Genomic DNA, 20,728 nt, shown 5'->3' on the forward strand with positions numbered 1-20,728 from the left:
TGTGTCCAGTTCTGGGGCCCTCAGTTCTGGAAGGACATTGAGGTGCTGAAGGTAGTCCAGAGAAGGGGCAATGGAACTGGAGAAGAATCTGGGGTACAGGTCTGATGGGAGCAGCTGAGGGAGCTGGGGAACAATCTGGGGTACAGGTCTGATGGGAGCAGGAGCAGCTGAGGGAGCTGAGGGGGCTCAGCCTGGAGGAAAGGAATCTCGGGGTGAATTTATCACTCTCTACAACTCACTGAAAGGAGGCTGCAGCCAGGTGGGGTCACTTACTGCTCTTCCCCCAGGCAGTAAGTGACAGGATGAGAGAAGAGTCTAAACCTGCACTGAGGGACGGTCAGGTTGGATATCATGGCCAATTTTTTTCACAGATACTGGAACGGGCTGTCCAGGGAGGACGGTGGAGTCACCGTCCCTGAGGGTGTTTAAGTCGGGACAGGGCACTCGGTACCGGGGTCTGGTTGACATGGAAGTGTTCGGTGACAGGTGGGACTGGACGACCCCAGAGGTGCTCTCCGGGCCGCTGGCTCTGTGCAGTTCCAGGCGGGACAGCCGAGGCCGCTGTTCCCGTTGCGCAGCCCGGTCCCGCTCCGGGCCGTGCCCTCAGGGCCCCGCACAGCGCCCCCTGCCGCGCCGCGCCGGAACTGGGTCAGGGTCGCCGAGGGGGCGGGGCCGCGCGCCTCGCGCGTCGCGGCGCGGTGACGCAGCGCGTGCGCGGTGACGTCGCGGCCGGTCCGTGTCCGTGTCCTGCCGCCGGTCTCGGCCCTGCCCGCGCCGCCCTCGGCCCGCCCGGCCCCGTTCGGCCCCGCCGCCGCCCCGCCATGGCCAACGTGGCCGACACGAAGCTCTACGACATCCTGGGCGTGCCGCCCGGCGCCTCCGACAATGAACTCAAGAAGGTGCGGCGGAGGGGCGGAGGTCGGGCGGTGGGGGGGGTGCTGGGCCCGGCCGGGCAGGGCCCCGCGGGCGGGCGGCGAGGGCGGCGGGGCCGAGCGGGGCAGCCGCGGGCGGCGGGGCTGGGGCTGCGCTGCGGGCGCGGTGCGGTGCTCGGTAGGCCGCGCCCGGGGCCGAGCGGTCGGGGAGGCCGCGGGCAGGGCGAGGGCCCGGCGGGAGGAGGGGGCGGCGGGGCCCGGCCGCGTCCCTGGCCCGACGCGTCCCGCGTGGGCTCCGGGCGCGGGCGGAACGCGGCTCATCCCGCCCCCGCCGCACCGCGCCGAGCGCGGCCGCGAGGGCTCTTCGGGGTGAGAATCCCTGCGGGCCGAGCCTCACCGGTGCCATTGTCTGCCCCACGTGCAGGCCTGGGAGGATTCGGTTTCGTTCATAGATGCGGTTCCTCCCAGGCCGAACGCGGGAAGGCGAGGTAAACAAAGAGGGGAGGTGAAAACTTGCAGCCAGGTCGTCACTATAGCAATTCCATCCTGTAGTGTTTAAAGCACTTTTTTTTTTTTTTCCTTTTTGTCCTTTTTTTTTTTTTTTTTTTTTTTTTTTTTTTTTTTTGTGGAGGCCTTAATGACCGTTTCCACGTGAGGGAGGGGAATGAACCAGACGGTTCACTCGCAGAGGCTTCCGCGGGTGGGTGGTGCTGGCACCAACAACTGCGCCTTACCCGTCATGCACGCGGCAGCCTCATTTGTGCAGGGCTCGGCGATTGCAGTGCTGAAATTGTGCTGGAGATGGAGGGCAGGCGCTGAGAAGGTTGTGTTTAGTACACAGCACTGCCCACCGGAATATTTCAATTTATTACAGGGTTTGCTTAAAGCTATCCGTGTCCTTTAAGAATGAAAACCGGAGCAGTTTTCTGCTAGGATAGCCGGCACCACCCAGTATTAATTACCACATATTAGACTATTCGTGGAATGTAAATTTTCCAGCTGTCTGCAACACCAAGGAGTTCCTGTGTATCTTATTGTCATGGGGAGGTTTCATGGGTGCTTTAAAATCTGATATTTTAACCTGTATAATAGTATAGAAATATTAAAACGAATTTTGGTCTGAAGGAGCTAACAGGCTTTTAGAGTGGCTGAATTAACTTTTACTGAAGTTATATATGTTCCCAGTGTAGACCTTGATTCTGGATTTGGTTCTGATGAAATAGTGATGGCTTCCTTCAGGGCCATGGGTAGTTGTAAGAGTTGTTCTGGCCTGGAATGCTGTTATCAGAAAAGATGTGAGGGTTTTCTCTTTTTAAAGATCACCATTGCAAGCTCCTTTTTTCCTCATTAGATAATGTTACTTAGGTTATCAGTTTAGTGGTGTTCTGCTTTTTTTTCTTGGTTGTTATACTTAAAATATATGGAGAACATCCATTATGACATAGAATACACAGGTTTGTGGAACATTATGCTTTGTTCCTTATGGGTGATTTTTTCCAGTAAGATGTATGAGTTTTGGTTTTTACACTTACTCTCCTTTAGGATATTAGGCATGTAATATCAACATTGTTTTTATTTCACTAGTTCTTTGTGTCTTGATTGCATGCAGAAGTACAGAGTGTTTCAAGATAAAATCAATAATGAGAAATAACTGAATGGATCAAAAAAAAGGAAATTTGTTCAAAAGCTGACAAGTTGTGATTTCTGTAAAGCTTTCTATGTAAAGATCTTAATATTGTATTTCTAAAGAGTTACTTTAGGTGCTCAGTTATTCAGAAATAAAGTGTTTGAAAAATCCTCTCCAAGAATTGATACCTCAATTTTTTTGCTGTTGCATCACTGTAGCTTTGTTAATAGTTGTAATTTGAAAAATAAAAAACTGAATACAATGTAATTTGTTAATATTTGTTAATGTGATTGCTTCTGAGGGGTGTTGAGGTGCAGTAGAGGAAGGGTTGAAGTTCCTACTGTCATTAGCTCCGGTGGGAGAAGTCTCTGCCTGCTGTGTTGTTTGCTTTCATCCTCCTAAGTGTAAGCAGAACAGGTGAAGGGCTGCTGAAGAACCAGTGGTGGTCCAGAATGTCAGTGCTGGTCAGAAAAAAGCAGCCTGGAAAGTCCCTTCTGGGGATTTGGCTGTACTTACTCCTGCTGATATACAGAACTGAAATAAAAGCAGTGCTGTGTACATTTCTGCACATGTAACTCATGCACTGAGCTCAGAGTGAGGTGAACCCTTCCATCAGTGATAGGTGTGAAAGAAGGAAATGATTGTTGTGAGGAGTGGTTCTAGGGTTGCATGGAAGCTGAGGCAGCCATTTTGTTGTTACTGAACTGCTGTGGTTGAGGGCAAAGACAAACAGGGTTCAAAGTTACTGTTGTGGTGTTGGGTTTGAGTGGGTTCTGAAGAGCAAGTCATTTCAATGAAAATCAGATGGGGTTCTCCCTGTAAGTTAATGAGGATAAGCAGGAGAACTAGTTCTGGCTATTGTGTGCCCTAGCTGTGTGAGAATGTGGGTCTGGTTCATGTATGCACCTAGCCATATTAAAATATTTTTAGGTTGTATCAATATATTAGTGACTTTGAAACATTACAATATTTGCACTTTGCTTTATTAGGATTTTCTTTCTTCCTGGGGACATTATTTGAGTTTCACAGAAAAGAACTGATTAATGGAAATTTTAAATAATTTTCTACCTCTTTCAATTAGGCATACAGAAAACTGGCCAAGGAATACCATCCTGATAAGAATCCAAATGCAGGGGATAAAGTAAGAAAGATATTTTTTTTTATATATATATCTAAGTTTTCTATTACAGTAGCATCTAAGGAGCTGAGTACAGGTGTTGGGGGCTTGCTGTTTAAGTTGTTAAGCAGTACTGTGAGAGGGAGAATTATCTGGTCAACTTCTCCCCAACCTCAACATCTGCCAGTGTACCTCATGACAAAATGCAGCAGTTGGCTCAAATTGGTTGAGAAGGTAATACTGAGGAAAAAACTGCTGCTCATTTCCTGAGATAATGTCATCTGGCCATGGCATCTGTAGGAATTTGAAAAAGATTGTCAATTTTTCAAGTTTTTCCAACATGGAGAAACGGATGTGTAGAGATTCTTAAAACTGCTGCAGCATAAACCAAATTACATATGTGGGAAGATTGAATTAGATTTGTTACACTAAAAGCAATTTAAAAATCATCAATTAAGTTGACTCAGCTGATTATCTTTAACCAAATTGTAGTTCTGATGGCTGCTTAGATGTGAGCAGAGATAACCACAAAAAGATACTAATTTGCTAAAAACATTAATATACCTTTCAGAAAGCTACTTAATTGTTAGTGTATTTGAAGTGCCCACCATGTTGAAGCCTTTGCTGTTAGTATGTAACTATTGGATATTCTGCCTTTTAGCTTCTGCACTGTTGTGTACTTGGGTTTTTTTGGATTGGGGTTTTTTTTTTTTTAATTTGTAAGAAATCTGTTTTATGCTAGTAAAGAACAAAGCCAACCAAGTTTTGCAGTAAAATATCTTATTTTATTGTAAGATGTAACAAAAATAAGTCTAACTTTAAAGTCTTGCTAAGAATAAGTTATGTTAAAATGAGGGAAAAGTGTTTCATTGTGTACCTTCTTAATTGATAGGTGTTCATGCAGGGGGAGAAACTCACAAAATGCTGCCTTTAGGTTCTAAATGATCATGCCCTGTTTTGACTCTGTTTCCTCTCCTAGTTCAAAGAAATCAGCTTTGCCTATGAAGTATTGTCAAATCCTGAGAAACGCGAGCTGTATGATCGGTATGGAGAGCAGGGCCTGCGAGAAGGCAGCGGCAGCAGTGGCATGGACGATATTTTCTCCCATATCTTTGGTGGGGGATTGTTCAATTTCATGGGTGGCCAGAGTAGAAGTCGCAATGGTAGAAGAAGAGGAGAAGATATGGTGCATCCACTCAAGTGAGTACCTTGGTGCTGCATCTTGTGCTTTGAAGCTTTCCTGACCGTAGAAACTCTGCTGGTTTCTGTTCTTGATACACTTCTCAGTTGAGATCCTCTGCAGTCTGCACTGGTCTTCAGAGCTGCATGTTGTGTGTAGAGCAGGGACCAGTCATCTGGAGTTACTTTCCTTGGTTGGTTAATCCAGAAACTACCAAATACTTTGCCAGGTTATTTGAATTATGTACTTTGTTAGCTTTATTTTCTTTGTTTTGCTCCCTGATTATGTTTGGTAGTTCTAATCTGGAAAAGCCTTCAACAGCCAAGTATTACTCACCGGGCAGATTCTGGTCTGGGGAGGTGGAGGTGCTCTGGAAAGACTTGAATTCATAGGGCAGTGCCAGCTGGAACTATGGTTAAACCTCATAATTAATGGAAAAGTGTGTGTGGTGGCTTTGGTTTTGTTTATTTATTCAAAGCCATTCTTGAATATCACATCTGTGTTTTGGAGATCTCTTCTTGCAGTCATGGCTGGCTTTCTGCCTGCTGAGCAGGTCCCTTTTAACAACTTCAGTTAAGCAACATCTTTCCTGTGGTTGGGAGACTGTGCTTGGCCAAGTCTGTTTAGCTTCACATGCTTGCTTGTTTCGTCGCTGGTACTTCATGGTAGATTATTAATGAGCTTTGATTTTGTTGTTATTTGTAAATACTGATGCCAGGCAACCTGTTCTTAATACAACTCAATACACTAAGTAGAAGTTTTAGTCCGCTGACAAACTCTTTTAGGAGGAACACTAAAAAGTTAAGTGGCCTTGGGGACATGCTAACCCCTCCCCACTAAAGTGGAAAACCCAGTACAGTAGTAACTACTCTGTGTTCTTACTATTTATGCAATAGACTATATTATTGTGTGGAGTGTTTACAGAGGCTTGTTTCTCACCTGCCTGGTAGAAATTAATTATGACTGTATAATAGCACCCAAAATTCTAGATAAGCTTGTTTCCTGTTGAGAAATACAACCAACCCTACCTGGTTTATTCTGATGAAATTACAGCTTTTCTCTAAAACTATGTTCAGATTTATGAGTGTATATTGATATGTATGGAATTATTTTTTTTCAGTACCTCTTTGGGGAAGCCAAAATGGTGCTTAAAATCTTGTTTTTATAGCAGATGTAGTCTTGTTGGGAATATCTAGTTGTTTTATTTTTCCTAGGCAAGTATTTTAATTACATGGGGGAAAATAAGTTGTTAAATGATAACCCAGGAGAAATACTTTATTTTGTAGAGTCTCTTTAGAAGATCTGTATAATGGAAAGACAACTAAACTACAACTTAGCAAGAATGTCCTTTGTAGTGCATGTAATGGGTAAGTTTATTTGTATTTTTGAGTTCTCTGGTTGCTTTGTTGGCAGACAGTGTAATGAAGGATCTCCTGTGTCAGATCTTGATCAGTATTTGACTTACTGGATCCTGTTTTCTGACCAGCAAATTGTTGAACTTGAATGATGCTGTTGATGGAACTGGAACTATTCAGGGGTTTTGTGTGGGGGAAGGGTGGGAGAGCAGAGGACCTGACTGTAATGGGCAGTGCACTTGGGCATGTAGGCATGCTGGCCTACTGCTGCAGGGGGTGTCTGATCTCTTTGTGAAGAACTTGCTGTTGATGCCCCCGGTGCTGTGTGCTGCAGGCAGGGCGGGAAGGCCGGCTCCGTTCAGAAGTGCAACGCGTGCCGGGGCCGGGGCGTGCGCATCATGATCCGGCAGCTGGCCCCGGGCATGGTGCAGCAGATGCAGTCCGTGTGCTCCGACTGCAACGGAGAAGGTAGGCCAGGCTCTGCTCTGCTCCTCACTGTGCTTGCTTGGATCCAGCTCCTGCTCAAATCTCAGGAGGAACTTATCCAGGACGCTTCTGCCCTTTCCCAGTCAGCTGCTTCTCACTCTGGTGGCAGCACGGAGAAATGATTTCACTCAGAACAGCAGCAAGATTTACAGTGTGTAATGTACTGAAAAACAGCCTGGAAGCTCAAGCAGTAGGGATTGATCATCTTTAAAAACACTTAGATGTGAATATTACGTACTGCTGTTACTCTTGTGTTAAACTAAAAACCAGGATGTTGCTATTTTAGGAGCTGTTTGTCTTTTTGCATTTCCTCATATCCAAGGACAATCGTAGGTTAAAAATGGGAACCTAAAGTTGAATTTTTAACTTCTTCAAATTAAGATGATATCTTTGCCTGAATTGGTTCTGATTAGGGGTAGCAAGTTCAGCACTTCATGTGATTTCTTTTTATGTATTCTGCTGTTGGCAGAGTAATAACATCACCTTGTGGATGATTTTACTTGTCACAACACTCAAGCTACAAAGAGTTGTATTTTGTGACTTGTCAAAACATTTCATAAATGATGTTGTCTTTAACATTTCATATGCCTAACCTACATATTTTGTAGTTTCAACTTCATCATAATGTTATGCTTTGTTTCACAGAAAGGTGGTTTAAGGTGAGAAGCTTAATGTTTTAAGCCAAAGGCATTTGCTTGTGGCACTTAGTACCGAAATCTTACAGTCCATGTGCCCTTATACTTTGGTTACTGTGTATAGAGACAAGAGCTCACTGGAAAAATAAAGGTGAGGTAGAAAAGAGCATTGAAGCCATTTTGAATTGTCACCCTTCAGTTTGCTGGAAACAGTAATTACCTTTGTAGGGATAAATCTGATGTGACCGGCTCTGTTTCCCTGTTTTTGTGTGCAAGACTAGTTCTGGCTGCATTTACCCAGGACTGTCTTGTGGGGATATTCTGGGAGATGAGGCAGTCAGAGAACTTTTGTTTTTTCTTCCTTCCCCATTTCTCAGCTAGAATGAATGAAGCCTGGATTTCCTCTTGTGAGGAATTCATAAAGCAACATTGAAATCACTACTTGTGTTGCAGAAATTCTTCAGCTTGCTTTCAAATAGTTTTTCCTAGGAATTGGATGCAATTATGTCAAGATCTCTGAACTCAAAATTTGTCTTTATTTAGGTGAAGTAATTAATGAAAAAGACCGCTGTAAAAAATGTGAAGGGAAGAAGGTGATCAAAGAGGTAAAAATACTTGAAGTCCATGTAGATAAAGGCATGAAACATGGGCAAAGAATTACATTCAGTGGAGAAGCAGATCAGGCTCCCGGAGTGGAACCAGGCGATATTGTCCTTTTACTGCAAGAGAAGGAGAATGAGGTAATGCTTTTGAGTTGATCTTTTAAATGCCTTTTATTCCACTTGTTAATATTTAAATTCTATAGATGGCCATTCATTTAAAGTAATTGATACAGTTGCAGCTCTGGGAGAGATGGGGAATAGCTTTTAATAGATTTATAGTGTGTAACACAGCTTTCATGGTGAGCCAGAAAAAACTGGGCAAGTCCTTAGCCAGGGGACTGGCAGCTTCTGGTGCCTCCTAATGCTAGCAAGAGGCAGCTGCTCAGATAAGCTCTGACTGACTTTGATACAGTGGATGAAGTGGAGAGCCATTCAGGATGTTCACTTTCACAGTCTGCTTTGCTCGTGGCACTAACAAAATTCTAAGTGTGCCTTTTTTCCATGTCTTGTGACGTGGCAGGGAACTCCTGATAAAACCCCCAAATGGTGCTTTCTGTGTCTGCTACTCTGGTTCTGGAAGTCACACAAAATGGTGATGTTGCTGATTAACTTAACAAAACAAACATTATTATTTTATACTGGTTTGGTAAGACTTCCGTTCACTGTATGCTGGAATCACTGCACTTAGGAATTAAATGTTGCAATTTATCTTCTGTTAAAACTCATGTGGGGTAGAGTTGAGGTGACTGCTCCTTTTTTAATTCTAATAGCTATGATGAAGTAAGAAACAGTTTGTGTGTTGCACTTGAGGAGTTTTGTGTTGTGACAGAGTAGCATGGAGTACAAATTCAAACTACAGTCAAATATTAAGGATATAATATTAGTTATCTGCTCATTAGGTACTTTGTAAGATTTTCAAAGCTGTGTCAAGGACTGCTAATCTGCCAGTCTGTACTTTGTCCTAGTGAGTAAAACTAAATAGACTTTGTTCTTAAAATTTCTCTTCAGATGGGACTCAGTGGACAAATGTCCACTGTCCATTTGTCTGCCAGTGGACAAATTTTAAGATTTACTCTGATTAAGAATCCTGAGTTGTGGCCTAAAGATCTCTTCTCGCAGCTATGGACTAAGTGATCAAAGTCCTGCTGTAGGTCAAGGAAGCTAAAGAGAAATGCTTGAGGACAAGAGCTGAAAAACAAAGATGTGGTTTATATACTCCAGTGCAGGTGCAATAGTGTCAAACTGTTGTCAGTTTTGTTTATAGTTTGCTTGTGTGGAAGATGTTGGGGGTGAAAGTTGGGGCTGCTGTACAGGCCTGGTTTAATTTGAAGCTTACCTTGGTGGGTGTGTGGTTTGGCTTATTTTAGATGACACTTGGTCAGGCACAAACTTCCCAAGCATGTTAAGCCATCTGAATTAATGGAATCAGGTTCACTGCATAGAAAGGCTGTTGCTCTGATATTGAGTTTTAAGGATAAATAATAATGAACTCTCAATAATGAGTCTGGTGGAGTTGTGATTGCAGTACTAGTAAAGAGATCTCCTTTGTTTCCCAGGTGTTCCAGCGGGATGTGAATGACTTGCATATGACACACAAGATTGGACTTGTTGAAGCACTGTGTGGATTTCAGTTCACATTTAAGCACCTTGATGGACGTCAGATTGTGGTTAAATATCCTCCTGGAAAAGTAATTGAACCAGGTAGGCTTGAGCTGATAAAGATTTCTTTGATTATGCTTTTGTGACTCTTCAGCACTTAATCCCAGCCTTGTTGTCCTGTTAACTGAGCCCAGGCTGGGGAAACAGAGAACTGGAGGGAGAGAGGTGGCTCTGCAGCAGCACTTTATTACTTTACTTCTCTTTGAATTGCAGGTTGTGTTCGTGTAGTCAGAGGGGAAGGAATGCCACAGTATCGCAATCCTTTTGAGAAAGGGGATCTCTACATTAAATTTGATGTTCAGTTTCCTGAAAATAACTGGATTAGCCCAGAAAAGCTTTCAGTAAGTAGCTGTTCAAGCAAAAATGTGGTGTTTTACTTGACAGAGTGTGCAAAAAGCCTGTGTTGTACCTCATGGACTTGCTCTCAGTGCTTAAATTCAGATGTGAGTAAAGTTCTTTTAACCTGTCTTATGGGCCACGTGTTACTTGGAAATAGCCCTTGAAATATGAATTTGTGGAAGCTGTATTTAGGAGCTGTGCAGATGGTACACAGATGAGGGCAGGAGGAGAATCTTTCTGTTGCTGTATGATAAGTTTATGGAGTGCAACTGTATTTACTGATTGCACTTCTGGTAGATGATATGTGGAGCTGTTGGTTTTCTTGAAGTGGTGTCTTCCAGTTGATACAAATGCTTTTAAATGACTCTGCAGTTCAGGGCTTTCATCAGCACAACTTGTAAGCCAAACCTGCTCTTAGAGGTGTCTCAAAGATACGGGAAACCAGGCACTTTATTTAGGTCTTCTGGATGAAATACTGAATGCATTTCTTTCTTTGGGGCAGGAACTTGAAGATCTTCTGCCAGCTAGACCAGAATTTCCCAATGTAATTGGTGATGCAGAAGAGGTAGATCTTCAAGAATTTGATACCACTCGTGGTTCAGGTGGTGGCCAGAGACGTGAAGCTTATAATGATAGTTCTGATGAAGAAAGCAGCCATCATGGACCTGGGGTACAGTGTGCCCACCAGTAAACATTTGTCTAAAAAGTTGCACAAGGATTTTCTTTCAAATTTTGCCTGACTTGTTTTCAACAATCCAGCTGGATTGTATAAGTAATCCAGATGAACCAATGGACATCTATTGCTGTATGTGTAACTTTTAAATTGGTCTATAGTATCTACAGAGTGTAATTTAAACTAACCACAAGCTTACATCTTCATTTTGACTGTGTAGCAGAATAAAGCACTTGAAAGGAAGACGAGACTCCTTTTCACATGGGTTTTAAGTTTGTCCTCGTATCTGTGCTTGATTTTTACCAGTTTTGTGTAGATTTTAAGTTTCATATTTTAAATTCAAATTCTACATTGTAAAGTTTGTGTACAATTTGTCCTGAGGCTTGGTATTTGGCTGCACCTGCATAAGCTGCTACAAGTAGAATCAAGAATTTCATAGCCTGTATCTATCATCTAGATGCATGGTAAATGGGCTTTGCACATAATGGGTTTAGAGCTGACTGGGAACAATGAAAGACTAAATTAGAAGTGGTTGTAAGTTTTTTTTCTACCATCTTGTGAACGGTTTCTGAAATTAAATAAAAGCAGTTGGTGTATAATATATTTCTTTTGCCTTGTAACTCTTACTTTTCCAGTGGCTTTAACTAGTCTGTGTATGAAGAGACTATGTAGATGATAGACATTTTATAAACACAGGGAGGCTGAAGCTGCCTTAAGACTAGGTGAAGGTTGGATAACAATTGTGTGCCACATTCAAGTCTCTTCCTGAAATGAGAGATGACTAAAATGGGCACAGGGAATGCTGCAGCCATGTCCCCTTTGTGTGAAGAAAACACAAGGATATCTGAATTCAGTCTAAAGATAACAAACCCCTTAAATTGGGAATGATTAAATTTTGAAATAATGGTGTCTTTCTCTTAGCCTTTGAATCCTATTCAAAGTCTGATTCAGCCTCACTTCCTAGAGAAATGTTTCCAGGTTAAAAAAAGAACTGTTTAACCTGGAAACATAATAAATGTAGATGGTTTTGTTACTTTTCTAGTAGTTTGCACTTTGGTTTAAGTATGAAGATATTAAAATCTCCAGCTGCAGTTCTATTACTATTAATTGGCAAAAAAGCCAGAACAAAGCAAAAATGTGACTTTAACTAAGGAACTGTTGTGCATGAACAGTGTTGGGTTGGTAAGCTGCCTCTATAGCAAGGTTTCTCTCCTGTTTAAGTGAGAAAGTTGAAGCTCTACTTTTCTTTACAAATCTGAAGTGTGACTTGTTTAGTTATTTTTCTGATAGTTGTTGACACTTTATTGATGAGGTTGGAGGGACAAACTCCAAGGGTTTCAATGTGCTTGGGTAGGCATTGGCATTTGAGTGTTGCTGAACATCCTTGTTATAGACTCTAAAAATGAAGCAAAAATAAATACTGTTTGATCTGTATTTCAGTACTGACTTATGATGTGGCATTCTCTAGTGGGTCTTTTATTTTCATTTATTAAAACTTGGGGTTGCTTTTTGTGAAGCCATGGTTACATGCTGATCCTTTCTCCTGACTGCTCTCACCAAGGAGTCAGTCCCTGTAACCTGCAATGCTTAAACAATTACAACACCTGTCTTCTGCTTGTAAGTCCTTGCAAAATAGAGTAACTCTAAACCTTTAATTCCCATTCAGGTTCTGTGGCTTTTTTGAAAGGGAAGAGAGGAAGGGATTCATGATAGTTGAAGTGAAGGGGTGGAGGAAGAGCTGATCACTGTAGGGCAGTTCTGCTTCAGTCCCCAGCTGGCATTAATTTGGGCTCCTGCCAGCAGCACCTGATAAATTCTAATTTTACCTGTCATCTTGCACATTACTGTCATGTCACACTCAAAACTGGAAATAAATTTTATTCCTGTGTTAAATTCATACATGCTACCACATACCTAAAGTTATTAAAGTGTCTTAAGACTGTTCAAAAATTTAGTACCTTGTATTTCAGTTTATTTGTGAGTTGATATTAGAGAAACTTATTTCCTATATACAGCCTCTTACTGTTCATTTTGCTGTGAACTTAGTTAAAACCTAACCTAAGCCTTTTATAAAGAAAAAGTATAATTTTCTTCTGCTTTGCTATCCTTCATAACAGGAACTTAATAAGACACATCACATGATATAAAAGCTTATATAAACATTTAATGGGCAGTATACAGCTTTATTGAGACATGATTTCAATACTAGGGAGGCAGCAGGCAAGAGCAGTCACTAATGTTCTGTAGTCACCAGACAGTTCCATTAACTTGGTTTAGGTGTTACCTTTCCACACAGGACAGTCAGCTCACTCTGAGGGGGGAAAATTCATTTTAGCTCAAGCGGCCCAAAAGAACTTGGAAGAAAGGTCCCTACTGTTAAAGCAAGCAGAGAGCACTCACTCCCCACTGTGCCTATGGAGGCAGGGCCATAATAAAAACCACAGAATAGCTCCCAGAGCTTTACCTTGACTCTATACCTGCACAACTGTAAACTAGTGAGCATCTCTCACATCTGGATAATTCCCATTACTTCAAACAATAGCCCAGGTACTCTCATCTTCAGGAGGGCTGGGCAGTAGGTGCTACAAAGTTCTGGTCCACTTTATTTTGCTTCACACCCATTAAGGCTGTTCCTGTTCAACTGCAGCAGGGACTTACCAGGTAGGTAGTTCTTACTCAGCAAGGGCCACAGAATAATGGATTATAAGAAGACTCAAAACTGAGCTGCAGCTTTGTCAGCCTTTGTGAATGAGAGATAAGGGAATAGCAGTTTGCTCACGTGGCAGGACAGCCACCAGAGCAGTGCAGAAGGAAGAGTTTATGCTCCTGTGATCCCTCCACTGTCACCAAACTGCACATGCTTTTGTAAGTGCAGTTCCTTTTACACATGATCCATGTGCAGCAGTTCTTCCCTCCCTCCTCCCTCCAACTGATGCCAGCCAGTTGAGGCTTAAACTCCAAAGAGTTGAAATTTGCATTCATGCCAGAATGTGAGATGAAAGCCTGGGACCAGGTGTGTGAATGCACAGATCTCTAAGTCTCCTAGTTCTGGCTTACCACCAGGTTATGGATGTGCTGCACTGTGTCCTGGTTTAGGAGCTGCACATCAATATTGCGGAGGTCTCCACCAGCCGTGCACAGAGTCTGTGAAGAGAAACAATTCTAAGATTAAAATTTTTCTTGCATGCCAAGCTTCTCTGAAACTCATGGGCTCCCCTGTACATTGCAGAACTTTGGCAACCATTTTCCTTTCGTTTAGCAGCATCTCATTTAGGAATAGCAAGAGCTGTCACTATCACACTATATGTATTGATCAACAACTGTCAGTTGAAAATGGTTTTTTTTAAAAAAAAAGATACCTGTCCATCAGCCAGGGGAATGTTGACAAATGGAACACTTTTATGTTGGGGTACTGATTTACTTCTCTTTAGCATGCCTTGAGCTCTTCCACTGGCAGGTAAAGTTCTTGAGACAGTCTGTTGTAATCCAGCACTAGAATACAATGAAAATGTTACTCTGAGGTTAACTTTCTATGCTCTGCTGGAAATTTTCAAGCATGAATCAAATGCCAGTAGTAGGAAATACACCTAGGAGAGAGGCAGTCATGTTTAAATGTTTCCAGTTCTGCCAGGAGACTACAGAAACCCAACCATGAGCAGCACTTATGGGCACTGCTGGGTAAGGTTTTATGACCCTGCCACTGCAGTAACCTTGTAAGCCTGTGACACAAGATGACATTTTGGCCACTCAGTAACAAGAATATCCACTCTCCAATATCAGCAGTGAATGTTTACAGTTTTGGAAAGAGGAAACTTCGTGCCTCTGGGCTTAAGATAAGACATGTGCTGTATCTGTCTACTACAGAGGGAGATACCAATAAATACCAAAGCTGCTACCTCTCAGAGGCACAGGGTGTGCCTTATGCCATGCAGAATTCCTAAGTTTCTATTATACAACACTTATTATTTTACTTTAAAAATGTAAGATTTGGGTGTGTTCTGCATGGAAACAAGCCTCTGACATTTATAGCAGGCCAAGGTGAAACTGAACCACTTTCTGCTTTCAGGACCCATTTAAGTTGTTCACCCCCCTCACTTCAGCTTGTGCCAAAAGCAAACTGTAGTGTGTGCAGAGTAATACTAACTAAAAATCTTGACTGTTCACAATGCCAAGAAATGATTATCAGTGTATTTGGTTGAGGGGTTTGTAGGGATTGGTTTATTTTTAACAAAGCAGTAATGATGACATTTTAATCAAGGTTGGGCTCTGAGAACCAGTTTGAGATGCAGGTCTGTAAATAGTGAGAATACCATTTATACTCTAAATATTTTTTTTTTTTAAAACTGACTTTGTTAGGACATCAAATCCTGTGCCTCCACAATAATTAAAGCTAACACCCACACCCAAGGCAGGAGGTGTAACTGGTTTGGCACCCCTACTGTCACATTTAGTGGCAGAACACGAAGATCTGTTCTATCTACATTGATAATAATACATAGTGTCTTGGTATCGAACAAAATTATTGATTAGGAGCAAACTGAAATCTCCTTACCTTCTAGCTCCCTTTGGAGTGGCTTTGAGATTTGTGGCACTGCAATGAAAACAAAGAGACTTAGCATCCTTCTGCAAGCAGCACTAGCAGAAGACACTAAACAGACACTAAAGAAGTAGCTATTTGCCTTGTATTTTGTTGGGGGTTTTATTTTGTTGGTTTACTATTTTTATTTATTTCCTCCTCATCTACTTCTACTGTAAAGTTTTAGCTAGGATGAAGGTAGATGGACAGTGGATCAGAGAATGCTGAAGTGCCCCATGACAGGGATCTAGTGTGAAAAACACATGTGAAAAAGCCCTCCTGAGGTAAACATGACATATGGGATTAAAACCATACAAGAACACAATAATAATTCATGTTCCTGAGCAAAGGAGGGCTGCAATACCCAAGTTAGGTGTTTATTACAGAACAATTGAGTAGTACTAGCAGAGCAAAGATACTTTCCTTACATGCTCTCTTCCATTAGTATTGTTTGGGAATCTGTACTGCTCCCCTCAGTTCAGAACTGTGCACCATTATGCCTTCATCAGCTACAGGTGCTTTTTTGCTCAGGTTCACATCACCACAGTGCATCTCAGGTTATGGGAGAATCCTTGTCAGATGTATTCCCTTTGGGCTCAAATCTCAGCAACTATATTTGAAAATAATTGTGTTCAGCACTCAAAAATTCAGGTGAGTTAAATAAGCTATCAAAGATCAGTCTTACCTAGAAAAAGAGTTCAGTTTGCCACTTAAACCTGAGGCCAGTGAAACCAGCGACCTGGTTTTGGAGATCTAAAAATTTATATAGAAGACTGCAGTTAAAAAAGGTAGCATTTGAAAGCAAAATGATAGGTATTTGCAGGGAACAATACTGCAAAAATTCCCTGTTGAAAAAGGGTAGCTAAGTCCCATAGTGGTGCCTTTGATATATATATATATATATATAAAATGCCAAATATACATTTTAAAAGAAGTTTCATAATGCCAAAACATATTTATTCCTACTGAAGTTCTGTATAACCAACCACCTAATATACACCCTTCCAACTAAGCCTTTTTCCAGTAGAAGTCTGTAATTGCACAGAATCTTTTTTGTATTTGTTATCAGCTTGCTACATTAGTGTCTGGCTGAGGAGCTGCACTGCCCAGACAGACTGAGGTGGCAAAACTAAAACACTTGATTTGGTTTAGAGACAAGAATGCTATAACTACTCAGTTATAGAAAAACATGGATTAAACACGAGGTTGATTTAAAAATAAAGTTTCAACAAAATATGGTTCCTCAAACCATCGAGACTTGCCAGTAAATCAAGAGAGAATGACCATGCCAGTACTTGCCAGCCTGTGTCATTAGTCACTAGAAGTGCAGATGCCATATTTCATGATGAAAATAATTTACAGTTAGCCTTACTTAACTTCAAATACATTACATTTAAAATAACTGACTTTTCCAACAGATGGCAGAGCACTGGCCTGCCTTCTCATGGATCTAGCAGGGCAAGGGCTTGTGGTAGGTCAAAACTGACTAAGTCCTTATGTTTTTTGAATAAAAACAGAATAAACTTACTTTTTTAGTTATTTTCTTTGCAGAACTGTGCTTGGTATCTTCATATTCAACAATTGTAGTTACCTTAACTATAAATGTATTAGCAAGACAAGGAAAATAAAGATCTCATGAGGAGCACAAAACACCACTTCAGCCTCATGTTTGAAGCCTATTTCCCCTCCATGGACAGCTTTAGCCCTTGTGCCATCCAATGTCATTCACTTGGGACACAGGTCAGAGCAAGTTGTGTATGTTCAGCAGCACTGGGACACACAGATAATCCCTCAGTTACAAGACCCCAGATAATCCCTCAGCCTACAGAGAAAACAGAATGACACCCAGTGATAGTATCCTCCATAATGCATATTTGGGGATATGAAAAAAAAATTGTATTTCCTACAAAGCTCAATGGGCAGAATGTTAAGGGAAACCTAAGAAAAGAGAGGTGGCTTTCCTAGCTCTCCTGATATACTGTAAAGGCTTAAATCTGTCTCTTCTCACCATTTCCCCTGATAAATTGCAAAGGAGAGAAGCTCTTGTCTCATGCTTTAAAGTACCTCTACAGCAGCATAGCTCATGGTCCTCCACACTGAATGCTTGGGGTCTGTTATGCACTTTTCCCTCTTGTATTCTTCAGGCTTAACATTCATTTTACAAATGCTCAGTTCAAACCAGTAAAAAAAAACAAAACAGAAAATGCAGGAACTACGGGCTATGTATTAATGAGTTGACCTGCCTTTTTTGCTGTTGGTCCTCACCAGTTTGGTATTTGGCATGTCTTCTACAGAGCAGTCAGTCTGAAAAAAATATTTATCCAACAAGGGAAGGTTGTCAGTATTTTTCCCAGTAGATGCATATTACGTTACAAGAGGCAGTGAACTAAAAGGGCATGAAAGCAACTGACAGGAAGTGGGATTAGCTAAACACCAGTTGTTTTTCTGGCTTTTTTTTGAAACATCTGAATTTCTGCCAGCAGAAGATCCTAAAACTTTAGGTAATGTTCATAACTGCACCATGGCTGGCTGCCAAGTCATTTCATATCATCTTCTATTTAAACACACAGCCAAATGAAATAATTTGTCTGAAGTACTTACAGCAGGGAGAGAAGAATTTTATTCTGTAAACTGTGATAAGATTTGAAAACACACACTCACCACTGCAGCAGCAAGAGCCATTTCCTCCCGTCCTTGCAAATCTGTAACTCAAGAAATTACAACTTATTTAGATGCTATTACTTGCATAATTTTTATCTTCATATTCTTATGGGCTCAGAAGCCAAACAAGTAATTCAGGATTACAGTGGTTAAATAGGTAACCCTAGGTCAGCATATGTGTTACATTTGAACAAGATTCCAGTCTTGTAGGAAATCACTCCTACAAAGCAACAATGAAAATCTGAGGCCATGTCAGTGTTTATCCTTGAAAGAATCCTGAGTGTAGGCACACAGGGTATCCCCCACATTCAAAGAACCACCACACACTCACACTGCACTGCAGACAGCTAATGCTCTTGGGCAGAACTTTCTCCAGAAGGACACCAAAACACATACTCAGTTACAGTAAACTCAAGTTCTTCAAGAGGTTAAGGTTTGATATCTGTGTGGCCCCTACAATTTCCAGCTGCAAGGCAGATTCCAGAAACATCAGTTCTCACCAGAATGTACATCTGATGCTGAGTGTACACATCTTAAACCTCTGCATCAATGGGAGTTAAAATTAAACTTGTTTGCTTATCATCACAGGTATATGACCAGATTACAATGGCCCAGGAGAGTTCAAATTGACAAAGAGAAAATAATCTCAGTGGCTAAGGATGAACAGATTCAGATGAACAAAAATAGTTGGTTTTACATACAGAAAACAGTAGGTTTGTAATTATTTCTTGTCTCTTCAGACTTTAAATAATATTACCTAAGTGCACACATAACAGTACTCTCCGGACTAGTCACCAAATAATTCTATACCCTGCGTTACACAGATCAGTCTACCTGAACAGGAGTGCTCAGCGAGCATCTGCTGGGTAAGAGCGCTGCTCATCTGCTTTAAATACAGGGCAGACAAAGCAAACCTTTCCACGAAAGGCAGCAAGTTTCCAGGTGTTCTCCCGCAGCCCCGGGCACACCGCTGCCCGCACCCGAGCACTCTCACCGAGCACCTCTTTCCTTCTCATCTTCCTCACGGCAGCCGGCATCGTCAGCAGCTCCACGGCAAACGCCTTCTCCGCTGTCTGCAAGAGCGAATCGAGCTCCTTCTTCATCTCCTGGATGTGCTCCTTGGCTTTAAAACAAAACACGCTTTTATTGCCACGCGTGTTACATGTTTTCAAGTATAAGCACTGCAAGGCCGCGCTATAAAAGAAAATTAAAACAGCGACTGATCCGGAGAAATCCGAGCGGGGAGTGAGAGCGCCTGGAGCCTCCATCAGCCGCCAACCCGAGGCGCGGGGCAGGCGGCCCTGCCCGAGGGGGCGACCCCGGCCCGGAGCCGCCGTTCCCTCCCCAGCCCGGGCAGCCCCGGCCATACCCTGCTGGTCGAAGTCGCTGAGGAAGAGCGCGATGCGCTGGTCCCTCTTCTTCTGGGAGAGCGCGCTGCGGTCCCTGTCCCGGGGCAGCGCCCCGCGGTCCGGCTCCACGCCCGAGTCGCTGCTGCGCAGCCGGCACGGGGCCTTCCCCAGGGCCATGGCCGACAGCCGGGCCGAGCCGTGCCCGCAGCCGTGCCCTGAGCGGGACCGGCCGGACACACCCCGGGGCGGGCAGGGGCGGCCGGGGTGGGGGACGCCGGGCGGGGGACGAGCGGAGCCCGCGGTCCCCGGGCTCAGTGAGAAGGGAGGGAACTCCGTGAGGGGAGGGAGGGAACGCCGTGAGGGGAGCGGGGCGGGTCAGCAGTGCCCCTCTCGGAGGTGCCTCAGGCCTTGGCAGCTGTAAGTGACAGGACGAGGGGAATGGGTACAGATTGAAAGGGGGGAAACAGGTTAGATAATAGAGAGGAATTATGTACTCTGAGGGTGGTAGACACTGGAGCCCAGGGATGTTGTGGTGCCACAACCCTGGCAGTGCTCAAGGCCAGGCTGGATAAAGCCTTGAGCAGCCGTGTGGGAGCTGTCCGTGCCCAGGCAGGGAGGTTGGAACAAGCTGACCTCTAAGGTCCATTCCAACCCCTCAACATTCCGTGATTCCACGATTTAATGATCCTTCCGCCCTGCAGGAGCTGGCCAGGCTCTCTCTCACACACACACAGATGAATTGCGCTGTTTTGTTCCTGTTTGGAGCCGCCCCGGGCCCTCAGGACCTGCATGGAGCTGGTGAGCGTTTCCAACCCGGGGACTGTGCCCAGGGCTGGGCCAGGCGCTGCTCGGCTCCCCCAGGCGCTGGGAAGGCTCTGTGCTCCCTAGGAAGGGCCCTGTCTCAGAGCTGAGCTTTGGGTTTAGCTAAATGACACGAAATTACTGCTGCTCCCTGCGCAGAGCATGCAGGGCTTCAGAGCTAAGCAAGGGAATAACCTGCTCTGCCCAGGGCAAATGGTTCCAGCTTGTGCAAATTCTGACCAGGTGAAGACAGGATTTAACAAAAACATAGTAACAGGGAACATTAGAAAGGTGTGGCTACACCAAGTATGGAATATATAAATCCATATCGTTAAAAATACAATTCCATGAAGTAACTTATCTTGCATATATCTAAATTTAAAAATAATACCAGAGGTATTATTGTATCTTGGGGTTTGTACAAATTTGAGCAAGGAACTGTGCAAAAAGGCATTTAGATAATGCTTTAAAACATTAGTGGTTTTGACATTGTGTATATGGATGCTGCAAGCTCTCTGACATGAGTAGCTTTTTCTGTATCATATGCATCTGGCACATCTCCTGAGCCAGATGGGACAGACTGTGTCACTCAAAAAGAGCTGTAAAAAATCTGACTGACAATTCATAATATAAGTATTTTGTATCAGACAATTTTCTTGTTTGCAAAACAAACAATGTACTCCACTTCCCACGCCCTCCCAAAAACCCCTTCCAGACAAACAGGTAAGTGTTTCTATTCCAGAAAACACTCAAAATCCTGACATAAAGAAAAGAATATCCTGATTTTGGTAATTCT

The 20,728-nt window shown here is 43.1% G+C and overlaps 2 protein-coding genes across 2 annotated transcripts; one reads left to right on the plus strand and one right to left on the minus strand.

Moving 5' to 3' along the window:
* Window positions 1-775: 775 nt before the first annotated feature.
* Window positions 776-11,984, plus strand: DNAJA2 (DnaJ heat shock protein family (Hsp40) member A2). Its single transcript, XM_054296112.1, has 9 exons — window positions 776-899; window positions 3,581-3,640; window positions 4,596-4,816; window positions 6,083-6,163; window positions 6,486-6,619; window positions 7,816-8,012; window positions 9,431-9,575; window positions 9,747-9,874; window positions 10,375-11,984. The coding sequence occupies exons 1-9, from the start codon at window positions 822-824 to the stop codon at window positions 10,561-10,563; spliced, it is 1,233 nt and encodes a 410-aa protein (XP_054152087.1). The 5' UTR covers window positions 776-821; the 3' UTR covers window positions 10,564-11,984.
* A 763-nt stretch (window positions 11,985-12,747) lies between these two features.
* Window positions 12,748-18,982, minus strand: LOC128950989 (borealin-2-like). Its single transcript, XM_054296114.1, has 9 exons — window positions 18,777-18,982; window positions 17,783-17,823; window positions 17,365-17,425; window positions 16,650-16,717; window positions 15,807-15,874; window positions 15,098-15,136; window positions 13,905-14,037; window positions 13,603-13,689; window positions 12,748-12,856 (listed from the first exon to the last, which is right to left on the minus strand). Exons 1-9 carry the CDS (start codon window positions 18,883-18,885, stop codon window positions 12,809-12,811), a joined length of 654 nt encoding a protein of 217 aa, XP_054152089.1. The 5' UTR covers window positions 18,886-18,982; the 3' UTR covers window positions 12,748-12,808.
* Window positions 18,983-20,728: the final 1,746 nt, after the last annotated feature.

Source organism: Melozone crissalis, unplaced genomic scaffold, assembly GCF_028551555.1.
Source record: "Melozone crissalis strain CALT ecotype California unplaced genomic scaffold, PUWL_Pcris_2 ptg000007l_1, whole genome shotgun sequence".
Classification (NCBI taxonomy): Eukaryota; Metazoa; Chordata; class Aves; order Passeriformes; family Passerellidae; genus Melozone; species Melozone crissalis.